At 52.6% G+C, this 25,885-nt stretch overlaps 10 protein-coding genes and 1 non-coding gene across 11 annotated transcripts; 4 read left to right on the top strand and 7 right to left on the bottom strand.

Annotated features, from left to right (window-relative positions):
- Window positions 1–65: 65 nt before the first annotated feature.
- POX_b03177 (uncharacterized protein) lies at window positions 66–2,993 on the top strand (the record flags this gene model as incomplete). Its single annotated transcript, XM_050112079.1, has 5 exons — window positions 66–202; window positions 306–943; window positions 997–1,985; window positions 2,048–2,596; window positions 2,679–2,993. 5 exons carry the CDS (start codon window positions 66–68, stop codon window positions 2,991–2,993), a joined length of 2,628 nt encoding a protein of 875 aa, XP_049972425.1.
- A 79-nt stretch (window positions 2,994–3,072) lies between these two features.
- On the bottom strand, window positions 3,073–3,573 carry POX_b03176 (uncharacterized protein; the record flags this gene model as incomplete). Its single annotated transcript, XM_050112078.1, has 1 exon — window positions 3,073–3,573. One exon carries the CDS (start codon window positions 3,571–3,573, stop codon window positions 3,073–3,075), a length of 501 nt encoding a protein of 166 aa, XP_049972424.1.
- A 357-nt stretch (window positions 3,574–3,930) lies between these two features.
- Window positions 3,931–7,751, bottom strand: POX_b03175 (Stress response protein nst1; the record flags this gene model as incomplete). Its single annotated transcript, XM_050112077.1, has 5 exons — window positions 3,931–4,421; window positions 4,482–4,583; window positions 4,641–6,258; window positions 6,320–6,564; window positions 6,638–7,751. 5 exons carry the CDS (start codon window positions 7,749–7,751, stop codon window positions 3,931–3,933), a joined length of 3,570 nt encoding a protein of 1,189 aa, XP_049972423.1.
- A 929-nt stretch (window positions 7,752–8,680) lies between these two features.
- Window positions 8,681–8,785, top strand: POX_b03174 (uncharacterized protein; the record flags this gene model as incomplete). The annotated part of the gene is made up of 1 exon (XM_050112076.1): window positions 8,681–8,785. One exon carries the CDS (start codon window positions 8,681–8,683, stop codon window positions 8,783–8,785), a length of 105 nt encoding a protein of 34 aa, XP_049972422.1.
- Window positions 8,786–10,485: 1,700 nt separating this feature from the next.
- Window positions 10,486–11,596, top strand: POX_b03173 (GTP-binding protein rho2; the record flags this gene model as incomplete). The annotated part of the gene is made up of 4 exons (XM_050112075.1): window positions 10,486–10,520; window positions 10,797–10,875; window positions 11,034–11,225; window positions 11,309–11,596. 4 exons carry the CDS (start codon window positions 10,486–10,488, stop codon window positions 11,594–11,596), a joined length of 594 nt encoding a protein of 197 aa, XP_049972421.1.
- Window positions 11,597–12,610: 1,014 nt separating this feature from the next.
- POX_b03172 (uncharacterized protein) lies at window positions 12,611–13,414 on the bottom strand (the record flags this gene model as incomplete). The annotated part of the gene is made up of 2 exons (XM_050112074.1): window positions 12,611–12,960; window positions 13,189–13,414. 2 exons carry the CDS (start codon window positions 13,412–13,414, stop codon window positions 12,611–12,613), a joined length of 576 nt encoding a protein of 191 aa, XP_049972420.1.
- Window positions 13,415–13,887: 473 nt separating this feature from the next.
- On the bottom strand, window positions 13,888–15,387 carry POX_b03171 (uncharacterized protein; the record flags this gene model as incomplete). The annotated part of the gene is made up of 1 exon (XM_050112073.1): window positions 13,888–15,387. The coding sequence occupies one exon, from the start codon at window positions 15,385–15,387 to the stop codon at window positions 13,888–13,890; it is 1,500 nt and encodes a 499-aa protein (XP_049972419.1).
- Window positions 15,388–16,275: 888 nt separating this feature from the next.
- On the bottom strand, window positions 16,276–16,375 carry POX_tR046. The gene has a single exon. It is a non-coding gene; the product is annotated as a tRNA-Leu (tRNA).
- Window positions 16,376–16,610: 235 nt separating this feature from the next.
- POX_b03170 (uncharacterized protein) lies at window positions 16,611–17,174 on the bottom strand (the record flags this gene model as incomplete). The annotated part of the gene is made up of 1 exon (XM_050112072.1): window positions 16,611–17,174. The coding sequence occupies one exon, from the start codon at window positions 17,172–17,174 to the stop codon at window positions 16,611–16,613; it is 564 nt and encodes a 187-aa protein (XP_049972418.1).
- Window positions 17,175–18,017: 843 nt separating this feature from the next.
- POX_b03169 (ATPase get3) lies at window positions 18,018–19,137 on the top strand (the record flags this gene model as incomplete). Its single annotated transcript, XM_050112071.1, has 2 exons — window positions 18,018–18,407; window positions 18,544–19,137. The coding sequence occupies 2 exons, from the start codon at window positions 18,018–18,020 to the stop codon at window positions 19,135–19,137; spliced, it is 984 nt and encodes a 327-aa protein (XP_049972417.1).
- Window positions 19,138–19,865: 728 nt separating this feature from the next.
- POX_b03168 (uncharacterized protein) lies at window positions 19,866–22,131 on the bottom strand (the record flags this gene model as incomplete). The annotated part of the gene is made up of 9 exons (XM_050112070.1): window positions 19,866–20,050; window positions 20,176–20,367; window positions 20,454–20,781; window positions 20,845–21,240; window positions 21,309–21,414; window positions 21,501–21,517; window positions 21,592–21,636; window positions 21,696–21,797; window positions 21,886–22,131. The coding sequence occupies 9 exons, from the start codon at window positions 22,129–22,131 to the stop codon at window positions 19,866–19,868; spliced, it is 1,617 nt and encodes a 538-aa protein (XP_049972416.1).
- Window positions 22,132–25,885: the final 3,754 nt, after the last annotated feature.

Genomic DNA, 25,885 nt, shown 5'->3' with positions numbered 1-25,885 from the left:
TGCCCCCTGCCAGTGCCCGCCAAACCGCTTGCCCTCACCTTCAGCTCCCCCTCACTCCCTCCATCATGGCGAGCCCACCCCCGGTCGCCGAGGACCAAAGTCGCCTCCTCGAAGAGGCATTGGGGGTCGTTCGGCAACAATCAGCAATGATGCGCAAATGTTTGGAAACTCCCGGGAAACTCATGGATGCGCTCAAGTGCGGGTAAGCAGCTCCGGGTCCGCGAAGCTCCAGGCAGCGGTATGGGATCTTCAATGATGTCGAAATCAACTGCTAAATGCTTTACATGTTGGATGTGTCTCCGCAGATCCACTCTTGTCTCTGAATTGCGCACGCCGAGCCTGGGCCCGAAGCAGTATTACGAGTTGTACATGGCCGTGTTCGACGCATTGCGACACCTATCCGTCTATCTCAAGGAGAACCACCCCGTCAACCATCTCGCAGACTTGTATGAGCTGGTTCAATATGCGGGCAATATCGTGCCTCGCCTGTACCTCATGATCACGGTCGGTACCGTTTACATGTCGGTCGAAGATGCGCCAGTCAAGGAGATCATGAAGGATATGATGGAGATGAGCCGTGGCATTCAGCACCCAATCCGTGGCCTCTTCCTGCGCTATTACCTCTCCGGCCAGGCACGCGACTATCTTCCTTCGGGAAATAGCGAGGGCCCCGAAGGCAACCTCCAGGATTCCATCAATTTTGTTCTGACAAACTTTGTGGAGATGAACAAGCTTTGGGTCCGACTGCAGCACCAGGGTCCTTCTCGGGAGCGGGAACGCCGGATACAGGAGAGACGCGAGCTGGAACTGCTCGTTGGCAGCAATATTGTGCGACTAAGTCAGTTGGTTGATTTGGAATCGTACAAGTCCGGAATATTGCAGGCGCTCCTGGAGCAAGTGGTCCAATGCCGCGACGTATTGGCTCAAGAGTATCTCTTAGAAGGTCTGGAATTCTCTCGTGCGCAGTCCGCCACACCGATGCTAACAAATCGATAGTGATCACGAAAGTCTTCCCGGACGAGTTTCACCTCCATACTCTGGACCACCTGCTATCTGCCATTGCTCGCCTCCATCCCCACGTGGACTTGAAAAAGATTGTGATTGGATTGATGGATCGATTGTCCACATATGCGACAAAAGAGAGCGATTCCCCATCGGAGCCGGAAGTACGACGAGAGCAGGAAGAAGAAGCTGTTGTGCGTTTATTGAAAAAGCTCGAGCTTGACAATGAAAAGAAACAGCGATCGGAAACCGAAGCAAGTGGAACGAACAAGTCCCAAGATAATGGCGTGGCAGCACCGGCCAAGGCCGAGGGATCATCCGAGGCCTCAAAAGAGGAGGCCGAAGAAGAGGAGACAGCCACAGCTAGAGAGAATGGCAAATCGGCCGTGCCAGCCGAGGCCAAACTCTATGACATCTTCTATGATCAAGTGGTCAACCTGATCAAGACTCGCGCGCTCCCAATTCAGGACATTATGGCGCTACTCGTTTCTCTGGTGAATTTGGCTTTGAACATCTACCCAGATGAACTCCACTACGTGGACCAGGTCCTCAACTTTGCGACCGAGAAGACTGCTGAATATACCGACCATGCCGACCTTCATTCAGCTCCGACTCAACAGCACATCCTTCATCTACTGAGCGCTCCCCTCCGTTCCTACATCTCCATCTTCACCGCCCTGGCACTTCCTCATTACCTACCCCTTCTCGCATCGCAGTCTTATCCCACTCGTCGTGCAATTGCAGGCGAGATCGTGCGAAACTTGCTGAAGAACAAAACCCTGATCAAGAATACCGAGAACCTTGACCGTGTATTGCAGGCGGCCCGGGTCTTGATCAAGGAGGGGCTTCAGCAGTCGAGCGGATACCCTGGGGCACCCTCGCAGCGGCGGGGTGGTGAGACTGACGAGACAATCGAGGAGCAAGGGTGGCTTGCGAGGTTGGTTCATCTCATCCAAGCACCTGATAATGACACACAGCTCAAGGTAAGCTTCACAATAGTTCCTCCGGGAGGCAGTCTTGAATGCTAATGAGGGGTTTTTGGCAGCTTCTTCAAACTACTCGGAAGGTCTACGCCGATGGCAATGAGCGCATCCGATACACAACACCCGCTCTTGTCACAGCATCGATTCGCTTGGCTCGCAAATTGAAGGCGCGCGAGCATTATGACGATAACTGGCAATCTCAGTCCTCAGCTCTTTATCGGTTCTTGCATCAGTGTGTCAACAGTTTGTACCAGCGAGTCAACCCAGGATGCGCGGACCTGGCTCTACGCCTTTTCGTGATGTGTGGTGAAGTTGCCGATCAAACCGGATTTGAGGAAGTCAGCTATGAATTCTTCGCACAGGCTTTCACGATCTACGAGGACGCCATTAGTGATTCGCGCGCTCAGTTCCAAGCAGTCTGCATAATTGCAGGTGCTCTTCACGGAACCAGAGGATTCTCAAAGGAGAACTACGACACATTAATTACCAAGGCCGCTTTACATGGTAGCAAGCTTCTCAAAAAACCCGACCAGTGCCGTGCTGTATACCTCGCCAGTCATCTTTGGTGGGTGGTGGAAAATCCCCAGCGCGGGGAGGAAGATGCAAAGAATGTGAGTTTTTTTTTCTCTTCTTCTTTCTCCCCAAATTTGACCACGTTGTGAGAAACTCGTTGTCTGACTCGCTCTTATATAGCTTTACCGCGATGGCAAACGTGTTCTCGAATGCTTACAACGAGCCCTTCGAGTGGCCGATGCCTGCATGGACACAGCAGTCTCTGTGGAACTCTTCGTTGAGATCCTGAACCGCTACGTCTACTACTTCGACCAGCAAAACGAGACCGTGACCACCAAGTACCTCAATGGTCTGATCGAGCTCATCCACTCAAACCTTCAGACTAGCGAAGACGAACCAAATCCGAGTCTCGAGGGCCCGAAGCGTCACTTTGAGCGAACCCTGGAGTACATTCGATCTCGTGAATACGAAGGCGTTGTGACTGAGCGGCAATGAAAGAAGACGACGCTATAATCACTTTAATTGCGTTGCTCGATTCCGAGCGGATACCCACGGCAGGTTCTTAGGTCTTGGTTCAGAGCAGATGCTCAAATGCAAGTTTCTTATTCTCTGTCTTGTCTTTGGAAAGCAAAGAGTTGGGAGAGGAATCATGGTTCCTCTCAATGTCTGCGCGTCTCTCTTGTACTGTTCTCGTATTTTCATTACTTGTATGCCCATTTCTCGCCCGTTTGTCCCTTCCATGTTTGTGTTTCCCCCTCTTAGAGTACATACGAATCCTAGCTTGTCTCAGGACAGCATTGAATAATTGTGTGTCCGTCTCGTCTGTGCTGGACGACTCGCGAGAACTATCAGACAGTTGCGACCCTGCCAAGAACCGGGCTCCGTCATCGTGTATTTTGTAGGGAACCAACCTTGAGGCGGTGTGATGACAATACACATGAGGTTTACGAATGCGGCATTTAGAAGCACTCAATATGGTGGCAAAAGACGAAGAAAATCGTCGATCATGTAATTGGATCAAGAACGATGAAGGAGAGGGAGATTGTCCCGAGCTCCGTGGATATCGCTGCATCATGCAGAAAAGGCCAAGAACAAAGATATCATACCGTACACATAAAAGCAAAACCAAAAGATGCCCCAGGTCCAAATTACAACCCTGACTTGGACGCGAAAGTTCGAACCCCATATCAATGAAGAGAGTAGAAAGAAGATCAAGATGATTCCAAAACGTGCAAGGATGGAACGTTAATCCATGAACGTTTCAGATCGGAAAGGAGGACGTAAATGCAAGAGGAATCAAACAAAGAGAGGTGTGGAAGAGAAGGTGGGCACGTTCGCCAAGTCGTCGTGGGGCCACTTAATCATAGAGAGAAGAATGAGGGACTCGCCCAACGGTCCCGACAATAGCTTCCAAAGAGCAGACAGGTGGATTTTAAGAGGATCCGCCAAATAGTCCGGCGGCGGGTGAAGAGTATTGTCGTAGGACTGGTGGCGCATGTGTGCCAAACCCGCCAAAGACAGCAGGATGACTGTGCGCAGGGACCGGGCTACCGATGTCACCGGGGACGATGCTGCCTCGATGTCCACCGACCGCGCTGTTCGTGTCGGGCTCGAATTTGACGAGTTGCCCTTTCTCCCCCTTCTTGATAAAGAAAGAGCCGCCACCATTGTGCGAATTGCCTTCGGTGTCACAAATCTCCAGCATTTCGTCGAGAGAGATGGCGGGCTCGCTAGGCGATCGTAGTTGTTCAGCTTGGTCGAGGACGAGATTCACATCGTGGTACCCATCAGACCCCATCCGAGGGCTCAAAGTGTTCAAGTACTTGCACGCCTGAATTGCTAAGAGACGGACAGTGACAGGTCGAGAGGTGTGTGGTCGATGATGACCACTGGAGGCGAATGCGTTATGCGACCAACCAGTTCCTATGCTTCTGATCAGCGGACACTCATGGTTTAAACCTGCACTCTTGGAAATCGACCTACCGGTTGTGGCTCCCCAGGTGGAGGCGGCGGGGAAAGCTGGTCCTCCAAAGGGCGCCGGAGCGGCCCAGCTCGAACCTCCGGCAAAGGGAACATGCTTAGCTCCTACGAAAGATGTCGGTTAGTATCTGATCATACGGGGAGTCGAGCTGGTGATCTTACCGAGAGGATCCGCGAACAACGACCCTTGGAAACTCGCTCTCGCGGGTGACGCGAAAGGGCCGGGAGCAGGGGCGCCAGGCAACGACTGTGATAAGTTCGAGGAGAACGGGAGATCTGTGTCATCGAGTAAGGCGCTGCTGCCCAGCTGCGTACTTAGATCGTCAATGTCGCGACGGGGTTGCGGATGACCATGACCATGATGGTCATGAGCAACGCTGGGGGGGCGCTTCAGGGCGCTTGGCCGAGAGATGGGGAAGGGCTGGGTGCCAGTTTCCAGCGGAGATCGCTCAAAAGAGGCAGACAGCTGTCTGGAGTGAGTCTTTGGCAGTCCGGGTTGCTGCATCGCGAACGGTCCAGTCAAGCCATGATGGCCCACAAAGGGCATTCCATGGCTATTTTCAGTAAGCGGGAGTCCTCGGCCGGAGGGAATGGAGCGAATTCCATTGATCCCGGGAGGAGGAGGAATACTTCCTGAAGCCCCAAATCCCCGAAGGGGACTCATAGCTGCCGTACTCGGGGAATACAACGGCATCTCTGTTGCGTGCAGAGGCCGACCTCCCATTCCGGGAAGGCCAGGGGGGTTTCCAGGCAGGCCGCCGAGGCCGGTAAACCCGGGAGGATTGCTGCGACCGAGAGGCGATAAGGGAGCGGATGGTTGGGGATGGTGCAAGTGAGGTTGGTGTTGCTGCTGCTGCTGCTGCACAGGGCGACCGAGGCCTGGCACACCTGACTGTGACTGCGCCAGAGACCGTGGAGAGATTGATGGTTGGAAGGGGAATTCGGAGCTTGTCGTCTGTGAATGAGGAGATGAAGAATGTGAGCCTTGCTGGGATGGTTGACGAGGCCTGCCTGGCGTTGAAGAACTGGGTGCGATAGGAGTAGCCGCTGAGTAACGTGGTGATTGGAACGAGTTCGGAATTGCCTGCGCCTGGAACGCGGACGGCAAAGGAATAGATCCCACATGCGAAAGGGGCTTCGTTTGCATATAGGGCTTCGCCGCGTGCTCTGCCCGCGAAGCGACCTCACGATCTCTGTTCGCTTGCTGCTCCCGCGACTTGCGCTCTTGCTCTTCCTTGGCCTTTTTCTCTCGCTCCTCCTTTTCTTTGCGCTTCGCTTCATCACGTCTCTTTTTCTCCTCTTTTTGCTCGCGCTGCTTGCGCTCTGCTTCGGCCTGTCGCTCGCGCTCCTCTCTGGCTCGACGTTGCTTCTCAGCCTCCTTTCGAGCACGCTCATCCTCTTGCGCTTTGCGTTCAGCCTCCCGTTTCTTGCGCTGCTCCTCGCGCTTGATGCGCTGCTCCTCCAGCTTCTTCTCGTGGGCAGCCTTCGCAGCAGCCTCCTCGGCTGCCCTTTCTGCCTCGCGGCGGGCTTTTTCTTCCTCCTTGGCTTGTTTCTGCAGCCGCTTCTTGTCCTTCTTCTTCTGCGCTTCACGCGCCTTCTTCGCATTCCGTTGCTCGTTCCGGTTTTCCTCCTCCAAGAGTTCCTCTATCAGCTGTTTCTGCCGTTGCTCCGCAACCTTTTCTCGATATGCCGTCATCACTCGCTGCTCAAACATTCGTGCCGCAAAGATCTGGAACATTCGCCGCCCTTCCTGCATTCGCTGTTCTTCGGTCATTGCATCCTGATTTAGACAGGTTAGTATCAATAGAAGCATAGCGTCGTGTCCCAGATTATCGACGAACCATCTCATCTTCATCAAATTCCTCCTCTTCTTGACTGTCATAATCCTCATCCTCCTCGTCATCATACTCTTCGTCGTCAAGCGGACCGTGATTGTGACCAGCATGGAAGGATTGATGAGCAGCGGCAATATTGTACTGCGTGTCTTCTTCTCTTTGCATTCGACGTTCGGCCAATTGTTCCATCATATCGATGAAATGTTTTCCATCATTTTTGAGTAGATCATCAGCCACCGTCAGAATACCGTCTGCAGTTGTGGCACCGTTAGTTCTTGCTGGTTCTTGGGCTCGCGAAGAGGGGAGGGGATCTGTACAACGGACCTTTGACTGTTAAGCTGTTTCCAAAGGCGAAGAAATCGGCGCGAGCGGCACGCGCTTCATCGTCCTCATACTCCTCGTCGCTGTACAGCTCGTCATCTTCTTCTTCGTCCTCCTCGTCTTCGTCGTCATAGTCGTCTTCAAAGTCCTCTTCCTCATCATCAGGCAGTTCTTGGACACGGCCGCGTGACGGGTGGTATTGACCATGTGTGCGGGTATGTTGACCGGGCGATCGAAGGGGCGGTTGATAAAGTCGGGGCGGAGGGATTATGGGAGCACCCTCGTCGAAGGAGCCTTGATTGTTATTGGCGTATTGTTCCAACTCCTCGTAGTAAGCGTCGTACAACACCTCCAGCTCTTCCTCGATTGCGGTGCGCTTTCGGCCACAGACGGTGCAGCTGCAAGAATGCTTCTGTTGTTCCTTCATCTTCTTCAGGACAGCATCTTTTTCCACCTTGACGAGTTGGCGACGCTCTTCCTCACCCAGTTCGAACCAGAAAGTGCGAATGTTCTCCCGCTCTTCCAGGGACGACTGGTTCCAGATGCTGCTTTCTTTGCTCGACCTGGCCGGGAAGCGATGGCTGTAGGGTAACGAGTGCGGATGTGAATGCAGATGCTGGTGTGAATGGGAATAGGTTGCGGAAGGGGTGGAGAGAGGTGTAGAGCTACCATCCTGGTGAGCATGAGATCCAGATCGGCTCTTTTTGTTCCTTTTCTTCTTTGGCTTGTGGTCGGGGTGGTCTAGATGGTCGGCTAGATCATTCGCCGGTGAAGGTCCGTTAGGATCATATTGGGTCCCTGATTCGCCATGTCCCTCGTGACTGTCGTGGCCGTCACCGTTGAGGTTTGCGGGATGCTCGTGCTCGGCGTGCTCGGCGCTCTCTTCATGGGAGTGATGGTCATCCAGCCGGTCCGATGCCTGGTCTGCGGTGTGAGCTTCGGGCGACCCTGCTGCGAGGCGAGCAGCCTGTTTCTGCCGCCGTTTCTGTTTCTTGCGATTCACATTTGCGCTTGCAATCGGTACGGGCATGTTTCCCACGGTCGAAGTGCTCGACGGTCCCCGCGCATCGCCGTTTGAGTTGGATGTTGCTGGATTCGTCGACGTGTGGGCCGCCATGGTGCTGAGGAGCTATGAACAACTGCCTTGGCAGCGATCTGGGTCACACGCAGCACAATAAGATCAGAAGAGGAGTTGGGAAGCGGAGAGCTGGAGAGCTGGAGAGGGGAAGCGTCCGGTGTGAGAGACCGACCCAAGTCGGTCAATGCAGGACAAAAGCGGAGAGCGGGAAAGCCCAAGAAACCTACCAACAAAGCTCCGATTCAATCCAGGATGTACCAACGCCACCAGTCAGAAACCCCCGACGAGGGACACGCAGTTGGCGTCGCGCCCTTTGTGAGCTGGTCGTGAGGGGGACTTCTTTCGCAGCAAACGGGAGGGGAAGGTGCGGGAATCAGGCTCAAAGAGAGGGGTGAAAGGCCAATGAATTCCGGCGGGTCAGCTGTGCTTTGTTGACGGGCGATGCGATGGTCGCCAATGGCAGGACTGCCTCCTGACGATATAATCAATCACCCCGAGAAAGGGATCTCCTTGACCGGTGCTATCCTCGAGTCTTGAGAGTGTGTCCGGTCTGGGCGGTTGCAAGATCGGTCGGCGGGTGATGGATGAGGCACTGGGCTTTCCTGCGTTCTGGCTGGTTGTCGTGCCGCCGCAACGGGATAGCCGCCGCAAGCGAGGCTTGTGCCTGATCAGTCAGGCACCACACTTGAACAAAGAAACGGGTGAAAGACGAGGGCGATCTCCGTTGGGAAAGCAGGAATAGAGTTGGCCAGGTTCCAGCTTGGGTCTCTCATTCGCTCGCTCGATCATGACACCAGAAGGCTCATGGATGGACCGGCCGATGCATCTGTTTTCACGTGACCTTGAAGACACCGCTTAGGTGGATTCTGCCGATTGTGGCCGGGGATGTGGCTGCCGGAGTATCATGTGACCTTTCATCGAGTCCGCGTTAGGTGCCGTTAGAAATGGGCTCCACCGGTGGGTGAAACATGGCCAGCACAAACGTCAGCCCAGATCAGACCTCCAAGTGGACGGTCACGAGTCTTGCACCAATGAATGAGATGAAGCTCCCGCTGTTCCTCGCACTGGGATGAGCTGATGTGCTACCGTACTAGTGGTCTATCATACATTCTGCTGCTATCTTATACGGGTACTCTATTTCAGTGTCGATAGTTCCAAAAAGTGGTCATCTACTACCATTTTTGTACATCTGTATATGACTCCACCTCGTACAAGCAAACAACTACTATCATGTACAGTCAGGCTGCACACCATAAATATCCTGTACATGGCTACATGCTACTAAGTCCGGTGCTAATAGCTATAGTAGATATAAAGTAGGGTACCTACTACATCGTCCTGGTTCATCTGCTTGAGTCGAGTAGAAATGAGATGCCTGTTCGGAGAGAAAAAGGACAATTTGGTGGAGCTCGTCGCGCGATCCTTCCAGAAGAGAATAATCTCGAAGACGAGGTTTCGAGCAACCTTGATCCACCCATCCTATGATCCTGCAGGTGTTGATTTGTTTGTGTTGCCAAGCATCCGATCAGTTTCTGGATCGACAAGATGCTTGGTTAAAGCTCCCGAGAAGTAGTAGTAGTAGTACCTGCTACAGTACTACCAGTAGTATGTACTGTCTGCTCACTAGGTACCTCAGGGTTGTACTTGGTAGCCTCTACGGACCATGAGTACAAGACACCACACAGCCTGAGAGAGAGAGACGTGATGGCTGAAAAGAACATCGGGTACCTCGGGAGGAAGCTCGAGCACTGACCCCGAAGCCATGCGGCCGGAGTGTACTGAAGCAGTCATCCATTCCGAATCGAAAAGAGCATTTTATACGTGGCCATTTCCAGTACTACTTCCACAGGGATTTCTTATCATAAACAATGCATACTTGGATCATCGTCATCATCATCTGAAGCTCCGCCTCTGTATAAACCCTCCCGATCAAGCTGTCCAGGGATCCTCTTCCGAGCCCATGCCAGAAAGAAACACCCGAGAATTCGGCCCGGCATCCGCTTCATTTCGTGTCACGGTGGAGCTTCTCAGTTTCATCGTGAAGATCGCGTCTGGGCCTCGTCCCGTTTCCATCTGTAGTCTCACCCGCACGATGCCTCTTCTTCTCCCCCCACTGTTCTACTTTTAGCCTCCTCCCAGTGACTCCTCTCCCTCAGCCTTTTCTCCAACGGTCCAGAAAGGTTCGCAAGAGACGATCTCTGTTTTCTTTTCTTTCTTTTTCTTTCTTTCTGTCTTTCCTAGCATCCGTCTCTCCTCCCTCGGCCATTCTCAGTCGCCGGCCAAATCACCCTGGATTTTTGACCATCTTCACTTATCGGTTCCCAGCGTGGAGTCCACCCTTTCCCCATTCCCTTCCGTCACTGTTGTGGTGGGCACCTTCAGGCCTCCCTTGTCGCCTTTCGAATCTGCTCGACACGCAGAAAGTTTGAACTCATCTATCGACGAGTTCGATCAAGCATCCCTCTCCCACTCGTTCAATTGGCTAGATCTTTATCCTGAGGTGACACAGCCCGTCAAGGCTAGACCTGGATTTCCTTCTCGTGTCTTTTCTCTCTTCCCTCCACCACCCACCTTCACTAGCGGACACCCACATCCCCCTCCCCCTGCTTACGCCCGTGTCGCGATCTTGGCTCCTAAAGTTCCCGCAAACCCAACTCAAGATCTCTCACTTTCCTCCCCATTTACGAGTTGGTGATCGCCCTTCTTGATCCACTTGCCAGCTTCCTTCGATCATAGCAAGTTATCTAGACCCGGCCATCTCTCACCACGAACCATGGCCCAACAACAAAATGACAATGTGATGAGGAGGTATGCACCCATCCGCCCCGATCGTCCCTGATGGCTCTTTGCGGCTCTTTCTGGAGTGCGCCTTCTCCCCCTCCTCCCGATTCTCCTTCCTCTCCTTCTTCGTCTTCTTCTCCCTCCTCTTCCTCCAACTGCTTGTGTACTGTGTGGTAGGCAGCATGGCGGGGGCATCGCTGGACTCACCCTACGTCCCCGACGGGTGTCGCGAGCTCGGAAATGATCGCATTTGGCCTGGTCGCATGGCCCGGTTCACACACTGATCGGATTCGCATCAAACAGGAAACTCGTGATCATTGGCGACGGTGCCTGTGGAAAGACCAGTCTTTTGAGCGTGTTCACACTAGGTTACTTTCCCACGGTGAGTGTTCGGCTTCAACGGCAGGAAAGACAGTCGACGGATTGCTAATGTAAAATGGGATCTTGCAGCATTATGTTAGTCGAATCCAATGCCCCCCCCCTCCTTTCGAGGCCATTCTCTCCGGACGACTCCTCTAATCAACCCACTATTCCTCTTAGGTGCCTACGGTGTTTGAGAATTACGTGACCGACTGCCGCGTTGATGGCCGATCGGTGCAGTTGGCCCTTTGGGATACGGCAGGTCAAGAAGATTATGAGCGCTTGCGACCGCTTGCATATTCCAAAGCACACGTGCTCTTGATCGGATTCGCGGTCGATTCGCCAGATTCGTTGGAGAACGTGAAGCACAAGGTGCGTTGGATGATTTGCTCTGCGTACCGACGAGGACCCGAAGAGATCACAGCCAGATCACTGACTCCCATTTGCCTTCACAGTGGATCGAAGAGGCCAACGAACGGTGCCCCGGTGTACCCATCATTCTCGTCGGCCTCAAGAAAGATCTCCGCGAAGATCCGTTAGCCATCGAAGAAATGCGCAAAAAGTCTCTCAAGTTTGTGACATCCAAAGAGGGTACCGAGACGGGGGCGCAAGTCGGTGCGCGCAAATACCTCGAGTGTTCCTCCTTGACGGGCGAGGGTGTGGACGATGTCTTCGAGGCGGCGACTCGAGCGGCACTGCTCTCGTTCGACAAGCGTAAAAGCTCCTGCTGTATTGTTCTATAAGGGGCTGGAAGGCCTGCCACGGAATGAAGTATGCAACAGCCGATTCACTGTCGAGCGTTCGATTTCTTCCTTGACATGGATGTCTCCTGCATGCGATGCCTGGCGAGTCAACGCGCCCTTTGCGTCAGATCGGCACTTCTAGTTGATTTGGTCGTCTTCTTTTCCCCTTCCTGTTTGTGGTATCGGTTCCTGTATTTTGCATCATTGGCGTTTGGGAGGTTTTTTGTGTGCAAGTCTTGGGTCAATCGGTTCGAGCATGATGATCCGCGATCCTTTTTTTTGACTGTTCACTCTTCGCTTTTTGGCCTGACCTATTCTGGTGGGGACCGTTGACAAGTCCGATTCCCTCGTCTTTCCATTCACTCCTTTCCTTTCTCGGGTTTCATTATCTCTCATGCACGTGCACCTCCGGATTCCCTTCCTTTATTACCCTTTTCCTGCCCCGAAGTGCATTCATGGCGAGCTCATTCCTTGACAACATTCCTTCTTCGCTTGTCGTTTCTAAAGCTATGATCCAGATTTCTTTTTGGCTGTTCGTGCTATCGGTTGATCGTGAACAGCGCAATCCTTCATCTTCTCGCGGAACCAGTTCCCAAAAAAAGGCTCTTTCCTTGTTCCACAAGCCCTGGTCATGCATTGACACGAAACAACATGCGTCAGTATAATTGAGCAAGGGACCGAGTCGAGAACTCCTACGCTTCGTAGAACAGACAGCGCATCGACAGTGAAGACTATGCCTATCCCACAAAAAAACAATACCTCGAAAAAGAAAACGAACGTCGTCCGACAATGATGGGCGTAAAAAGTTGTGTAAATGCGTATTGTACATGGCGCCAAAATGAGATATCAAAATGCCCCAACACGCAGGTCAATCGACAGGCGATCCATCAACCCAGGAGCTGGAGACTGGAGCTAGAGCTGGAACCCAGATAAAAGACAAGAATGTATATAAAAAAGAGAGACTCGCAGCAATTGGGGGAGGGGGGGAGGCTACCCCAAAGCAAAAGAGACAAATCACCGCTCCCTCTTTTCAGGACGCTTCCAATCATGATTCCACCCTTCAGCCGAGGGATACTCAGTCTGCATACGACCGTACTCGATAGGGAACATATCCGTGAAAATACCCTTCTTGATCATCGACTTGCGGAATAGCCGTCCTCCATCGCCAGCGCCGGTCCGAAGCTCCTCACAGGCAGCCTGCATGCTCTGATACTGGCGCTCCAGCTCGAGCTCGTGTGCCCGACGCTGCTTGGCCTGGAACAATTGCCAAGCACGGTGGATGGTCCAGTGACGGAGGTAGCGGTTGCGAGAGAAGCGGAGAGGACGCGGTGTGAGGGGGTGGTAAAGGAAGTAGCGGATCAGAGCTGGTGCGCGGGTGGAAAACCGGTCATGTTAGCAATGCCATTGAGACCCAAAGGTTCTGTGTCCTTTTATTCTTTCGGGTTTCATCTTCGTGGGACTCTGCACGGAAGATACGGTGGTGGTGTTGGGGGGTTTGAAGAGAGAGAGAGAGAGATGGGAGCTGTGGGCTAGAAGAGCGGGGGAGTGATGGGGGACTGATTGTATATCTGGGACAAGAGAATGCCACATACTGATTCGCTTGTCCACATTGGGACCTTGCTTCTTCCGAGCCTCGAGAGTGCGAGTCGTTGAGAATGGCGCGGATTGCACGGCGGACAGAACGGCCCCAGGCTGTGGTGTCCGCTTGGCCAGGACTTCCTGGCACATGCGAGAAGCGCTCGGGCGCACTGGAGCTAGCGACATGGGAATGCGAAAGACTCTTGCGAGAGAGGCAAGAGTTGGTGATAAAGGCCGCATGGTGTGAGTCTGTGGTGGGTGCTTGGTCCAAAAAGTAATGCGATCAATACATGGGGGAATAATTCCCTGGTGGCAGAATGTTGTCCGCCCTCAATTAGCCGCGCGCTTATCTCGCATCGAGACTCTCGAGTGGAACATTTGTCGCTTCATGTCACCTGTACGGAGGTACAATAGGATAGGCATTCTCTAACCAAGCTCATTTTGGAATATTTACACATATATATACTGGGATTTACACTTCAATCTCCGACTTTGACGCACATTGTGTGCCTATGTGGCCAAGATTTCGTATTTTTGGAGGTAGTCGATCCTGATCGTGAGTGGATATTACACTGTCCTGCCTCCCGACCTTGAGAGAACGCTCGAGAACGCCGTAGTTATGCAGACATAGGGGGTTTCCATCAAGATGACAAAATAAAACAGACAAAAGAGAATGGCGACGAATAATTCAAAAAGAACATAATCAAAGTCTTTCACCTTCTCCTGCCGTGATGCTGCTTCTTGCTTCGATCATAATTTTGCACCTTGCGGCGTCGATGTGTTTGTGCGAGCTTCCAGCGGCAGTAGAGAACAAGTGCATCCTTGAGGAGCACAAACATGCAGCCACCAACAACACTGCGGCCCCAGCGAGTCTGCAGCAGGTTCGGTCGGCTCTTCTCAAGCACAGAGGAGGGTGTGGTCCACGCCTTGGGCAGGGCATATTTCAGCAACCCGCCCATCGAAGCAGAGATGGCGGGGAACACCAGTGCTCCCAGGATAGTGTCGGCAAGACTACCGGTGTCTGCAATAATCTCGTTCCGGCGACGTCCAAGGCCCATTCCGTTATTTTGGCCAGCATCCTGCCCTTGCGCCTGGCCATCCTGGGCATCACGGTCAGCGCCATTTTGATTATCGTGAGCTGGAATTGGTAGGTCCTCTAGTGGCTCGTCGTCGCCTCCCATTCCTACCTGCAGTTCAAGGTCAATCTCCATCAATATTTGACCGTTCATGTTGTCACCAAACCGATTCAGGCCCTCGGCCTGATCTTGCTGCTGTACTTCGTCCATGACCTCTTCCGTCGCCCGGGGCTGAACTTCAGCAATCCATTTCTTCTCCAGGCCACCGAAGATTCGGTCATACATTGCCCCGTAGAAGCTCTTCACGTATGGCAGAGCGGCAAACGTCATTGCCGAAGTGGGCGGCCACAGATCAAAGTTTGGCTCATGCCCTGGGCTGTGCGCGGCGAAAAACAAGACCGGGATTGCCGGCAAAAGACCCTCGGCGTAGCGAGTGCGCGAGAAGATCAGAACGAGCGGAATCAGGGGTAGCCCGAGGTTCATCCCCGGGTTCCACGGGCCATCGACGCTGTCCTCGAGAATCTGCTTCGCCTCCTCTGTGCCAAACACAAGGTACATGGAGTAAATGCCATGCGCGCAGCATCCAGCCCACATTGTTCCGGCAACCGTAAACACCATGCCAGGAAGGACCAGTCGACCCGCAATCCGCTCCATCAGGCGCAAGGCATCGACAACGTAGCTCCGTGGCCGAGTCACCACAATCTCTGATTTGCATTGCGGGCAGACCATCTTCGCACCAGTCCCCGTCCGTTTGCGCGAGCTAGGGTTTTCCATATCTGCGAGCCAGTCGAGAAGGCATGCCTCGTGGGCCGTCAAGGCGCATGGGCAGGGTGATCGCCACTCTGAGTTGAGGGGCGAGTCTTCGGTCTCGTCCGTGTAGCAAATCCAGCACTTGCGGGGTTCATCTTGGCTGTCGACGGGGTCTGAGTTGCATGGGGTTTGGGTGACTGTCTGTTCGGCTGGGCTTGCAGCCGGGGCAGTCTTGTTGAGTATAACGGTTTCAGTCTCTTCATCTTCGGTGGATTCGATTTGGTCTGGGGCGTTCGCAGCGGGTTGTTCTGAAATAGCTCTAATGCTGGAAGTGTCATCGGCAGACGTCCTCCTTCCAGTATTTGGGAGACTCGGTAGAGACTCCATGACAGGGTCTGTGGTCGAGGCTGTGGCGGAATTAGAGAACAAGGGTCCGGACAGGGTCTCTGAAGAGTAGAGTGCTGCTAGAGAGATATATTTCTGGTTCTGATGCTGTCGGTTGAGGCACTTCACACCGGCTGTGTTGCTTTCTTATGATAGATGAGGGCCAAGGATGCGCTAAGGTGAATAGGAGAGGGGGGGAGGGAGGAAGGTTGAGTCCCGCTGAGGCAAAGAGTGTCTCTACAGGCGATCTCCGCCCCCGACGATGATGTGCTATCTCGGCTGTGACCCGCGGCTGTCAGTCCTGATCACGTGTATTGTACGTCATTTGAGCGACCATTCCGCCAGCGAGAAGGTATATCAATTTGTGACCTAGAGTGACTGGGGTGGCTGGACCATCTCATATACCTGTACTTATTGTTGAGCGAGCTTGCAAAACGTCATACGCTGCGTCGCTCTGTATGTGATTCTTTTCCAATGACGGATGTGGGACAGATGACCCCATGGCATCTATTGTATCGTTCTATGTGTTACATGAATCTGACCGAGGTATCTTGCTTCCATTCCCGCCAACACCTCACTCTTTTTGTCTAGGCGATTACCTACTCCATTGACTACCGATTGCATATCCTAGCTGTCGGGTGCAACCAAGTAATATATTCTCACGGCTGGATCATCTCTGGGCTCCACCAGTCCCGTCGCATGCCGAGCGGGCGGGCACCTCAAGCCTACTAACCATGAGATAGTCAGGGAACCAAACAATATAATCCGAACTGTCCGTCCACGCAGGGACAAGGGTCGTCTCTGCCCAATTCGACCAACTTTGACAAAAAGCATCCGCTAGATTCAAGACATCCAGGTCAAGACAAGAAGAGCAAAAAAGCAAAAGAAATATGACAAGAGTGGGATTCGAACCCACGCCCCTTTCGAGACACGGAAGTTTGGACCAGGTGAACCTGAACCGTGCGCCATAGACCAACTCGGCCATCTTGCCAGATTTGATGAAAAAGACTACCAGAAATTGAATTATGAATATAGATTGACAGAGCTCCATGATCAGCATCATCCGCCGTAGAGCAAATCAACATTTAATCGACCATCGTCTTCTACTGTAGGTTCTACGTAGGATCCACGTATCCTAGCACTGCACAGCCACGACAGTATACATTTCCCAACACTGTCAATCGCACCCAGAATACAACGCGAGAATATCACTGTCCCCTTTCAATCTAAGAGCCACGGTAGGTCGAATAGTTCCAAGGTCCCAAAAGCACCGGCACATGGTAATGGCGCCAACCCTCTTCACCCTCTCGGCCTCGTCCCTTGACGGTAAACTTCACTTCAACCTCTGGCCAGAAGCTCTCCACCCCCTGTGCCTCATACCACGGTCCCACCTCGAAGCGCACTGCCCAGTTGGTCTTGGAGTCAGCCGCCGGGAGTGCATTAAGCACCTCCGCGACCGATGTCGCGATGCTGGCCGTGGATTTGCTGGGCGTCCACTGTGCAACACGCCCGTCGGCGTTGGTCGTAGCGTGGAAAGTGACTTCCGGGCTGGAACTGGAGCCGGGCGAGGACGAGGGGGTCGCTGAGAGCAGAGTCAAGGTGACTGGCAGATTGGCGGCTGGGGTGCCCGATAGAGTGTTCAGGCAGTGACAAGTAATGGGATCGCGCGACATGTTGGATGATTGTGGATTAGGAGTTGAGGCAGATTGGTTGGTGGAGGGAGCGAGCTGGTGCTGGACAAGGGCGAGACGATTGGAGATGCGACCTGTGGTGGGATCACGAGCGTCCATGAATTGGAAGTCGACCTCGGAAGTATATCGAGGGGGAGGGGGGGGGGAAAAGGATGTGGATGAAGGAGATTTCCAGAAAAGAGACCAATTGTCTGGCAGCTGAGGGAGAGACAATCTATCGAAGGAGGAGAGGATTGAGATGCACAAACGGATTGACAATAAAAAAGAACCACCGTCAAGTCATCGACTATCGAGTCGTCGGTGGCCCGTCGAAGCCCGTCGGCGAGCACCGACAGCGCGGCGGAGGAGGCCACGGCGGGACGTGCGGGTACAGCGTTTGAGAAACGGGCGTAGCGATAGTGAAGCGTCCGCCGAGGTCAAAAACCGAGGATACTGGACCATTTCAAGATGAGACAACCTGCAGACATATCTATGGGCAAGAAGATATGGAATTTAAGTATTGCTATCCCAAGTTCAGGCAACTGTTGACACTAATTGCCAACAAATGTCAGGACTGTGTAGCACGCCAACCGGCGATAAGCTGCAGGCCATGATGTCAACCACCACAGAAAAAGAGAACAACATGAATGCATATTGATCGTTTGCTGGCTTTTTTCTTTTCTTTTCTTGTTATCCCCCTCCAATGACCATCTTTCAAAGACCTCCAAAGAGAATGAGCTTCCCACAAACATACCTTTCTCAAAGCTTCAATTAGAACCCATCATACTTCCCTTCCCGAACGTTCGATCGCACGGCGGGGCCAGGCGACTGTCTCTAATCCCCGCGATAGCACCGACCACCGACAACGGGAACGACTGAACGCTCTCTCTTGCCTCCTTTTACCCTCTTCATCCTCCTCGACTCGACTCTTCCTCACCTGGAACTCAGCCGACCCCATTCACCATGTCTTCCGCAGTCGTCCACAGCGATGATCTCGACATGGAGCCTACCCTCCAGTCGATCCTCAACCAAAAGACTCTTCGCTGGATCTTTGTCGGCGGAAAAGGTGGTGTCGGCAAGACCACCACGTCGTGTTCACTCGCCATTCAGCTGGCCAAAGTCCGCAAATCCGTGCTGCTCATCTCGACAGATCCAGCCCACAACCTGAGTGACGCCTTTGGCCAAAAGTTTGGAAAGGAGGCCCGCCTGGTCGATGGGTACACCAACTTGAGTGCCATGGAGATCGACCCCAACGGCAGTATTCAGGATCTCCTGGCCAATGGAGATGGTCAGGGGGAGGATCCTCTGGCAGGGTTGGGCATGGGCAATATGATGCAAGACTTGGCTTTTAGTGTGAGGAACACCTGCCCTCTTTCTCTCCCCCGTGTCCCAACGGTTATCACTGCCGTTGAATGCGCATACGTACTACTGAAAGAAAAACACCACTGACATTTGCAATTTGCTCTTCTTGCCTTGTCGGGTTCGATAGATTCCTGGTGTAGACGAAGCTATGTCCTTTGCCGAAGTCCTGAAGCAGGTGAAATCGCTCTCCTACGAAACCATTGTGTTCGATACCGCCCCGACCGGCCACACGCTGCGCTTCTTGCAGTTCCCCACCGTCCTCGAGAAGGCTCTGGCCAAGCTCTCCCAGCTGTCCTCCCAATTCGGCCCGATGTTGAACTCCATCCTGGGTGCCCGCGGTGGTCTGCCTGGCGGCCAGAACATGGACGAGCTCCTGCAGAAGATGGAGTCACTCCGCGAGACCATCAGTGAAGTCAACTCCCAATTCAAGGACCCAGATATGACCACCTTTGTCTGTGTCTGCATTGCCGAGTTCCTGTCGCTGTACGAGACGGAGCGCATGATTCAGGAACTCACCAGCTACGGCATTGATACCCACTCCATCGTTGTGAACCAGCTGCTGTTCCCCAAGGACGGGAGCAACTGCGACCAATGTAATGCGCGCCGAAAGATGCAGAAGAAGTATCTGGAACAGATCGAAGAGCTGTACGAGGACTTTAATGTGGTGCGCATGCCTCTTCTGACGGAAGAGGTTCGTGGGAAGGAAAAGCTTGAGAAGTGAGTAACCAGTCCTCCCTCTTCCTCGGGGTTGCAGGGAGATTGCATTTGATAACACATGCTAACCACCTTTTTTTTGCCGTCACTCCCTTCAGATTCAGCGATATGCTGGTACACCCATACGTGCCTCCGCAGTAGGCTCGCCGCGCTGGAACACGGTGTGAAAAATGTATAGCTATTGGAAAACCTCGAATGAAATTACGAAGCGACTAGAGCAACATGATCATGGAGCCAAACCTATCGTAGCGCATGAATCGAATCGGTACCGGGTGGTCTATTACCTATTCTTCTCTCTCTCTCTCTCTCTCTCTCTCTTCCTCTTCCTCTTTTCTGCACGTAAGAGTTACATGGGATGTGAGTGTATACTACCATGACACTCAGACACGCTCGTTTTTGTCAAGGCCAGAACCTCGTCAAAATTCGGCAGCATCTCAGCTCTCGCCGCTCCATATACCGTCCTGGAAAGTCAACCCAGGTAGCAGTGTGAAATTCCCACATGGTCAACTAGATAGTGAGGAACAAGACGCAACGACTAAGGACTCCAGATTCTACATTTCCCATATTCATTCAATCAATGTACATCTATGCACAACATCCCAAATGTAGTCTATACTCTCTCGGTCCAAGGACGTGCCTGATCAAAAAGAAAAGAAAAAGGGAGACGCCGCAAAGCCACAGAGGTTGATTGGGGTGTCTGCTCCTGAGCCCCCCCCAGTTGTCCGGATCCGCTGCTCATGACTGATAATGAGCCCACTCTGGCTGAAGTACCGGGGGTTTGCGCGGCGCAGTGGACGCTTCCCATGCGCTTTGGAGCTGGATGAGGAGAGCATCTTGGTGAGGACCCGCGATGGCTGCCAGCCCGTGGGGACGTCCATTGAAGTCGAGATATCCGAGTGGAAGGGTCGCAATGGGATATCCTATTGAGATCAAGTCGTGTCAGTATGTATGCGATTGAGTGCACTGCACAAGGGGAGAAAAGAGGGAAGAAAATGGTGGGAACGAGGAGGACAGATGGAGAGAGTAGGGGGTCAAGATGGCGTACCAGTCGCTGAAGCGAATCCTGTCAGCCCGCTCTCCGCGGGACCTACAATCACATTGACATTGAATTCTTTAAAGATCTTGTCAATCCCCCGAGTTCGACCCACGTCACGGACGTGTTGGATGGCGGCTTCTACTTCAGCCTCGCTGAGGTTCATCGAGACGGATTCTTCCAGCAAATCCTGCTTTGGGTTTTCTAAAGCAAATCAACGGCAATGCGTCAATCGGGGTTGAGAGTTCTGTTGAGAAAGACAGGGGCTTGGATTTGGGAAATTTTCATACCGGCGGGCAGTTCTACCTCTGCATGTGCCTTGTTGAACTCGATCAGGTCCTCCATGGTGGAGATGGGACTGTCAGTGACAGTGGACATGTACTCTGCAAATTCCGGACGGATGAAATGGCCTGTGGTTTTGCGAGTCAGAATCACGGAAATTAAGTATCGCATCGGCCTAGAAAAGCCAGCCTGCTGGAAGGGAAGCCTACTCAAAAGTGTCATGATGGCGTTCTTGCCATCGATCTCGAACGCTTCCTCTGTGATCAGAGGGACATGGTGTTGATAACTGTCGGCCAGTTCCTGGAGTTTCGTATACGCCGAGCGGGTTTCTTCCAACTAATGGAACAGTTAGTGACAATCGAGACTGATCATCTGACGCACGACGTCTTCTTCACGTACCATTTGTTCCTCAGCTCCGGGCTGCGGTCTGCGAGCTTCTGCCTCGTAGCCCCAAACATCCGGATCCACGGTCCCGATACGAATCCCATTCCATTTCCCCGTGGCAGCAGTAACATAGCCGCCCTCGGGGATTTGGGTCAGCTCTGGATTGACCAGCACATCCATCAGCAAGGCAACATCCCGAGCGCTCTTGGTCATCGGACCAACTGAATCGAATAGCTTTGCGACGGGTATGACTCCGGCCTGGGGCACGATCGACATGGTCGGTTTCAAGGTGTACAGAGCCGCGCGGTTGGAGGGTGAGATGAGAGATCCCTCGGTTTCGCTGCCCAAAGAGAAGGGGGCATATCCCGCGGCAACTGAGACGGCAGACCCCGAGGATGACCCGGATGTGTTCTGGATGATTCATGAGAAGAGAGCTCTTGGAATATGGGGTTGATGTGGTCCATCTGCTGCAAACTCACGCTGTGGCCCACAAAGGAGTCATTGTCGAGTCGAAACCCCCCACGAACGTAGGCAGATTGAGTCTGACCCCCCACTGGAGACCAGCCGCAAGCTAATCCTGTGCCTCTAGAGGCCCCCCAAAAACGCAACCGCAGCAGGTCAGTGACTGGTTCTATCACTGAGATCTTGATGAGAGATTTGCGGGTACTGACTTGTAGTAGCTGAGTTCCTACATTAGATTGTCAGCTGACAGTGTTCTTAGAGAAAAGAAAAATTCCACTCGTACACTAAGCACAATCTTACCGAAAGGTTTGCTTTGCCAATAATGATAGCTCCTGCGTCCAACAACTAATACGTTTTAATTAGATGCTGTAAGCCTTGGCAACTTGGAAGGGTTTGCTTCGAACCTGTTGGACAACGGTCGCATTTTGGCGTGGTTTCGAGCCCTTCAGAGCAAGACTGCCTGCGGTGGTGTCCATGCCAAGGCTGGGATGCGTTGCGATATTGTCCTGTCATTCACGCGCACTCATCCATAGGTGTGAGAAGGTGATCATATATTCAGACTGTAGATGCGCATCTTGTTCCGAGCACACACACCTTGACAAGAATCGGGATACCATGAAGCGGCCCGCGCAATGTTCCTTCCTGACGCTCCTTGTCCAAAGCCATTGCTCTGGACAGGACCAAGTCCCGGGGCGCCTGCTGGATCACCGCGTGAAGATACCCATCGTACGTGTCGATCTGGGCGCGATACTTTTCTACGAGGTCGACACTCCGCAACTGCTGCGAGGCGAGCAGGTCTTGCAGATCCGAGGCAGTGGCTGTCAGGAGATCGAGCATCATGATGCAGATGCAGGTCCAGCGATATTGATCAAGGTACCTGAATCGGGCTGATGGGGGTGAGCGATGAACGGGGTCAAGAGGATTCTTCCAGCACGCTCTCCGTCCATTTGAATCGCACGCAGATCATGTGAGACGAGCACGACTGCCTGATTTGCGGCTGTCGCACGGCGCCGTCGCGTTTCATCGGCCGATCTGTCGTCGACGGGGGATGTTGTCGATTTTCCACTATTGGCCGGTACCCCGACGGAGTTGACATTTCGACTCCGATCTCCAATACTTCGTGGGCCCACGGCGGGACTTGTCAGCCATGGACCATCAATGAAGGAGGACAACTATGGGAGAAAGGTGAGTCGCCTTGGATTGTAGAATCTCTCGGCAAGTCTATCACTGCTTTTTCAGTCGTGGTCGTTCTCGCAAGAGATTGGAACCTGACAATCTATTGTGAGTCTTCATAGTCCAAACTGCTTGCCAAGATCTGACCCAGGGTTCTGTCTATCCATGACAACCCAATCAACCCGGTGAGATGACAGGAGTGGATCTCGTCGAGACTTGGGGAGGAGAAGAGCCTGTGGAGACTGAAGACCAGAGAGGAGAGGTGGGAATTGAGATCTGCGAACAGATCACAAGCTGGCCTGTTCCAGTAATTTGTAACATTGTGAACTCGTAAAGGGCGTCTAGCCATCCACCAGTATGTAGCATGCATGGAGCACAGTCTGTACTGCCCTAGCCACTGCACCTGTTCTCCATACATGCTCGGCCCAGGATCCGAGGAAACAAAGGGAAAAGCCAATTACATAGTCCATCTTTTCTCATTCCTCGGAGAACAAGACGCATGCTTTTTGGGTGTTCACTCGCAACGTGTCCAGTGTTCAACCAATTGCCCTTCCAGTAAGCGTACGGATAGCGGTCTTATCCACGGCCAAGTCCCTCGACTTCCCAATGCGACGGAGTGCATGAATGTTGCTGCAACTTATTTTTTTCCCTCTTAAAACGTGGGAACCCTGTTGACAGGTAGTCTCACGACCGAGTGCCACGACACTCGGCATCAACCTCGACCTCGTTGACTTGCATTGCACCAGGTGAGATGCCCAATTTGGCACGCGGTGGAGAATGAGATGCGGTGAGCGAACCGCCAGATCGACGGAAGGCAGACTCGCACTCGCAGGCTTTCTCTCTCTCTCTCGGTCAGACTCAGTCAAGACAACTCGATGAGTCGATCCTGTTTCTGGTAGGAGAGCGAGGCACGGTACGCGCTGTCTTCAATTTACCATGAAGTGAAGGAAACTCAAATCCACCACAGAAATTTGGTCACTGCATTCCAATTCATGTATTTCTTTTCTTCGGGGTGGAATTTCCCCAAGAACTTCCACGGCGGTTCAAAGCCATTGACATGCATATTGGTATACTACTAACTGTACATCGGTTTCTTCACTCAATTATGACATGCCACCCGTACATGTTAGCTTAATCCTCCATAGGCGCGACCCAGACTCCATCTTACAAAAAAAATTCCAAGCTCATTAGAATGCACTTGATGTGCAAAATGCACAAATGGCATTGGACACGTCACGAACCAGGCCACAAGAGCATCAGATTATGCGATCGATGATTGATGCCCCCAGTGGATCTCATCCTCAATTCGTCAACACCGAGTTTTCCATGGCTTGCCAGCGCCATGGCGCGAACTTGCAGATGCGTTGGCCATGTTGACGACCAGACACGTACTGATTCGAGGATTTTAAGTCGTCCGCACAAGCCTCACTTTGACCATCAGCCGCCCGCTATGGACCGGGTTTGAAATGAGAATCCATGGCGTGTCGAATGTTCACGACACTAAGCCCTTTCGCGCCAGACCAACTTCCAACCGCGGCGTTCATACCTTCCAGCACGTTTTTCCCGACATCGTCCCGGGTCGGTCTGTCTCCTCGCTCAGTCGTGAGTTTGCCCAGGACATAATTGGCCTTGGATCTGGTCTGGTTTGGTCTGGTCGACATGGGGAATTTCAATTCTTCTTCTACCATTTCATCAGGGAATGATAAATCCATTTTCAATCTCTTGAATTTTCTCTGTAGGTCTGTAACAGCGCTTTTTTTTTTTGGAAAGAAGGGTTGGGTGTCATCACCTCTTCGAAGTGAGGCGTGTACCCGCCATTGGCTTTGAGTCCTGATGAGCTCCGCGTCGAGCTCATTTCTTGCACGCAGGCGATCTCAGGAAAGACGTGAAGATCCCACATCTGGGAGCGACACTTTCTGTTGTGGGAAGCCAGGGTATTATTCATACTCCTCTCGCTGCCTTGAGCATCTCAAGACCCACGATGACGCAACAGCAGTCGATATTTCAACACTGCTTCCTCGGGAATTCTAGACTCGCGAGTGAAGGTGGTTGGTATCGGAAGTACTTTGTCAGTTCAAAGCTTAGCAGTGCTCAATCGAACTCTCAGGGCGGTTCACGAAGGTTCTGATTCACCGTGACTAGCTTTCAATTTGAGATAGAAGAAGATCATTTGAAGCAAAACCCAATGGCGTGGACTTTGTGCGTGCTTGTGATGCTGGTGGTCGAGTGACACCAAGGCGAGAGAGCACTAGAGACTCTAGAGACTGTAGTAGGAAATAATCAAATTACTTGTCCATTATTCCTTTTCCACCTGAACCGCACTCGATGGACAGAGATAGTTACACAACCCCATCCATCCATCCGTAGGGCTCAATGCAGGAAATGGCGCTTGTGTCCGTTCATTCCTTCCAGCTCATCAATCCTCGTCCGACATGGCTCTTTCTTGACCGCATATTGCGGAGGCCTCTCCCCTCCCCCAGCTAAGGCCTGGCCCAACAGTATTTATACCCTCATCCAGACGCGATCCTCGAGACAAGTCTCACTCATGCTTGCCCGAAAATCCAAAGAAGAATCATGCACTGAGAAAGTACGGTGTTGAGCATCTTATCTCACGACTCTGGCGGTGCTCGCTGGCAAGCATTGTCCACAGACTGAACTTCGTACCAATCACTTCCAGTGAAGATCGTGTGTCACTGTGATTAAGGTTATACACTGCGTGTTCTTTTTCTTTTCTTTTTCTCTTTTTCTTCCCCAACAAGAACCACGCCGCCTGTCCACGTTCAATGGCTCAAGAACAACAATACTGGCTTCCGGGATACGGCCTCTCCCGACACATCGTCCTCGGACACATCCACTACTTTCTGGGTCCATCCGCCTCCGCAAGGCCATACAGTTATCAGGTGAGTAGGATGCGACTTACTATTGATCTTTTGTCAGCAGCCTGAATTGCATGCATCCGATCTAATCATCTCTCACATTTTTCCTTTTCTTTTTGCCAACATTAGGGCCGTGAAGGTTATCTCATCACAGGCATGCCTCTTACTCGGGTCCGTTTCTTGCTCCGACCTTTTATCACTTATTGACCATAAACCACACCAAATGCAAAAACCTCACACAAAAAACACCCTCCAACTGCAAAGCCCGAGATCTACTTGTGTTTTTCTAACCACCAGGTTCATTACAAATACAGGACCAAATCGACGACTTGGCTGCCATGTCCCGAGAATATGAGAAACAGGAGGCCCTTCGCATGACCACGCAGTGCTCCAGCTCCTCGACTACTCCCATCACTTCTTCCACTGGAGATGGATCATCCCGACGATCATCGGAGCCATATATCAACGAACTTATCCCAGTGGATCTATCCAGGACTCGTAGGCGGCCCATGGAACAAACATCCCGGAGCAGTCATTGATTCGAT

This window comes from Penicillium oxalicum, chromosome II (assembly GCF_001723175.1).
Source record: "Penicillium oxalicum strain HP7-1 chromosome II, whole genome shotgun sequence".
Classification (NCBI taxonomy): Eukaryota; Fungi; Ascomycota; class Eurotiomycetes; order Eurotiales; family Aspergillaceae; genus Penicillium; species Penicillium oxalicum.
This window is presented reverse-complemented; position numbering and strand designations above follow the sequence as displayed.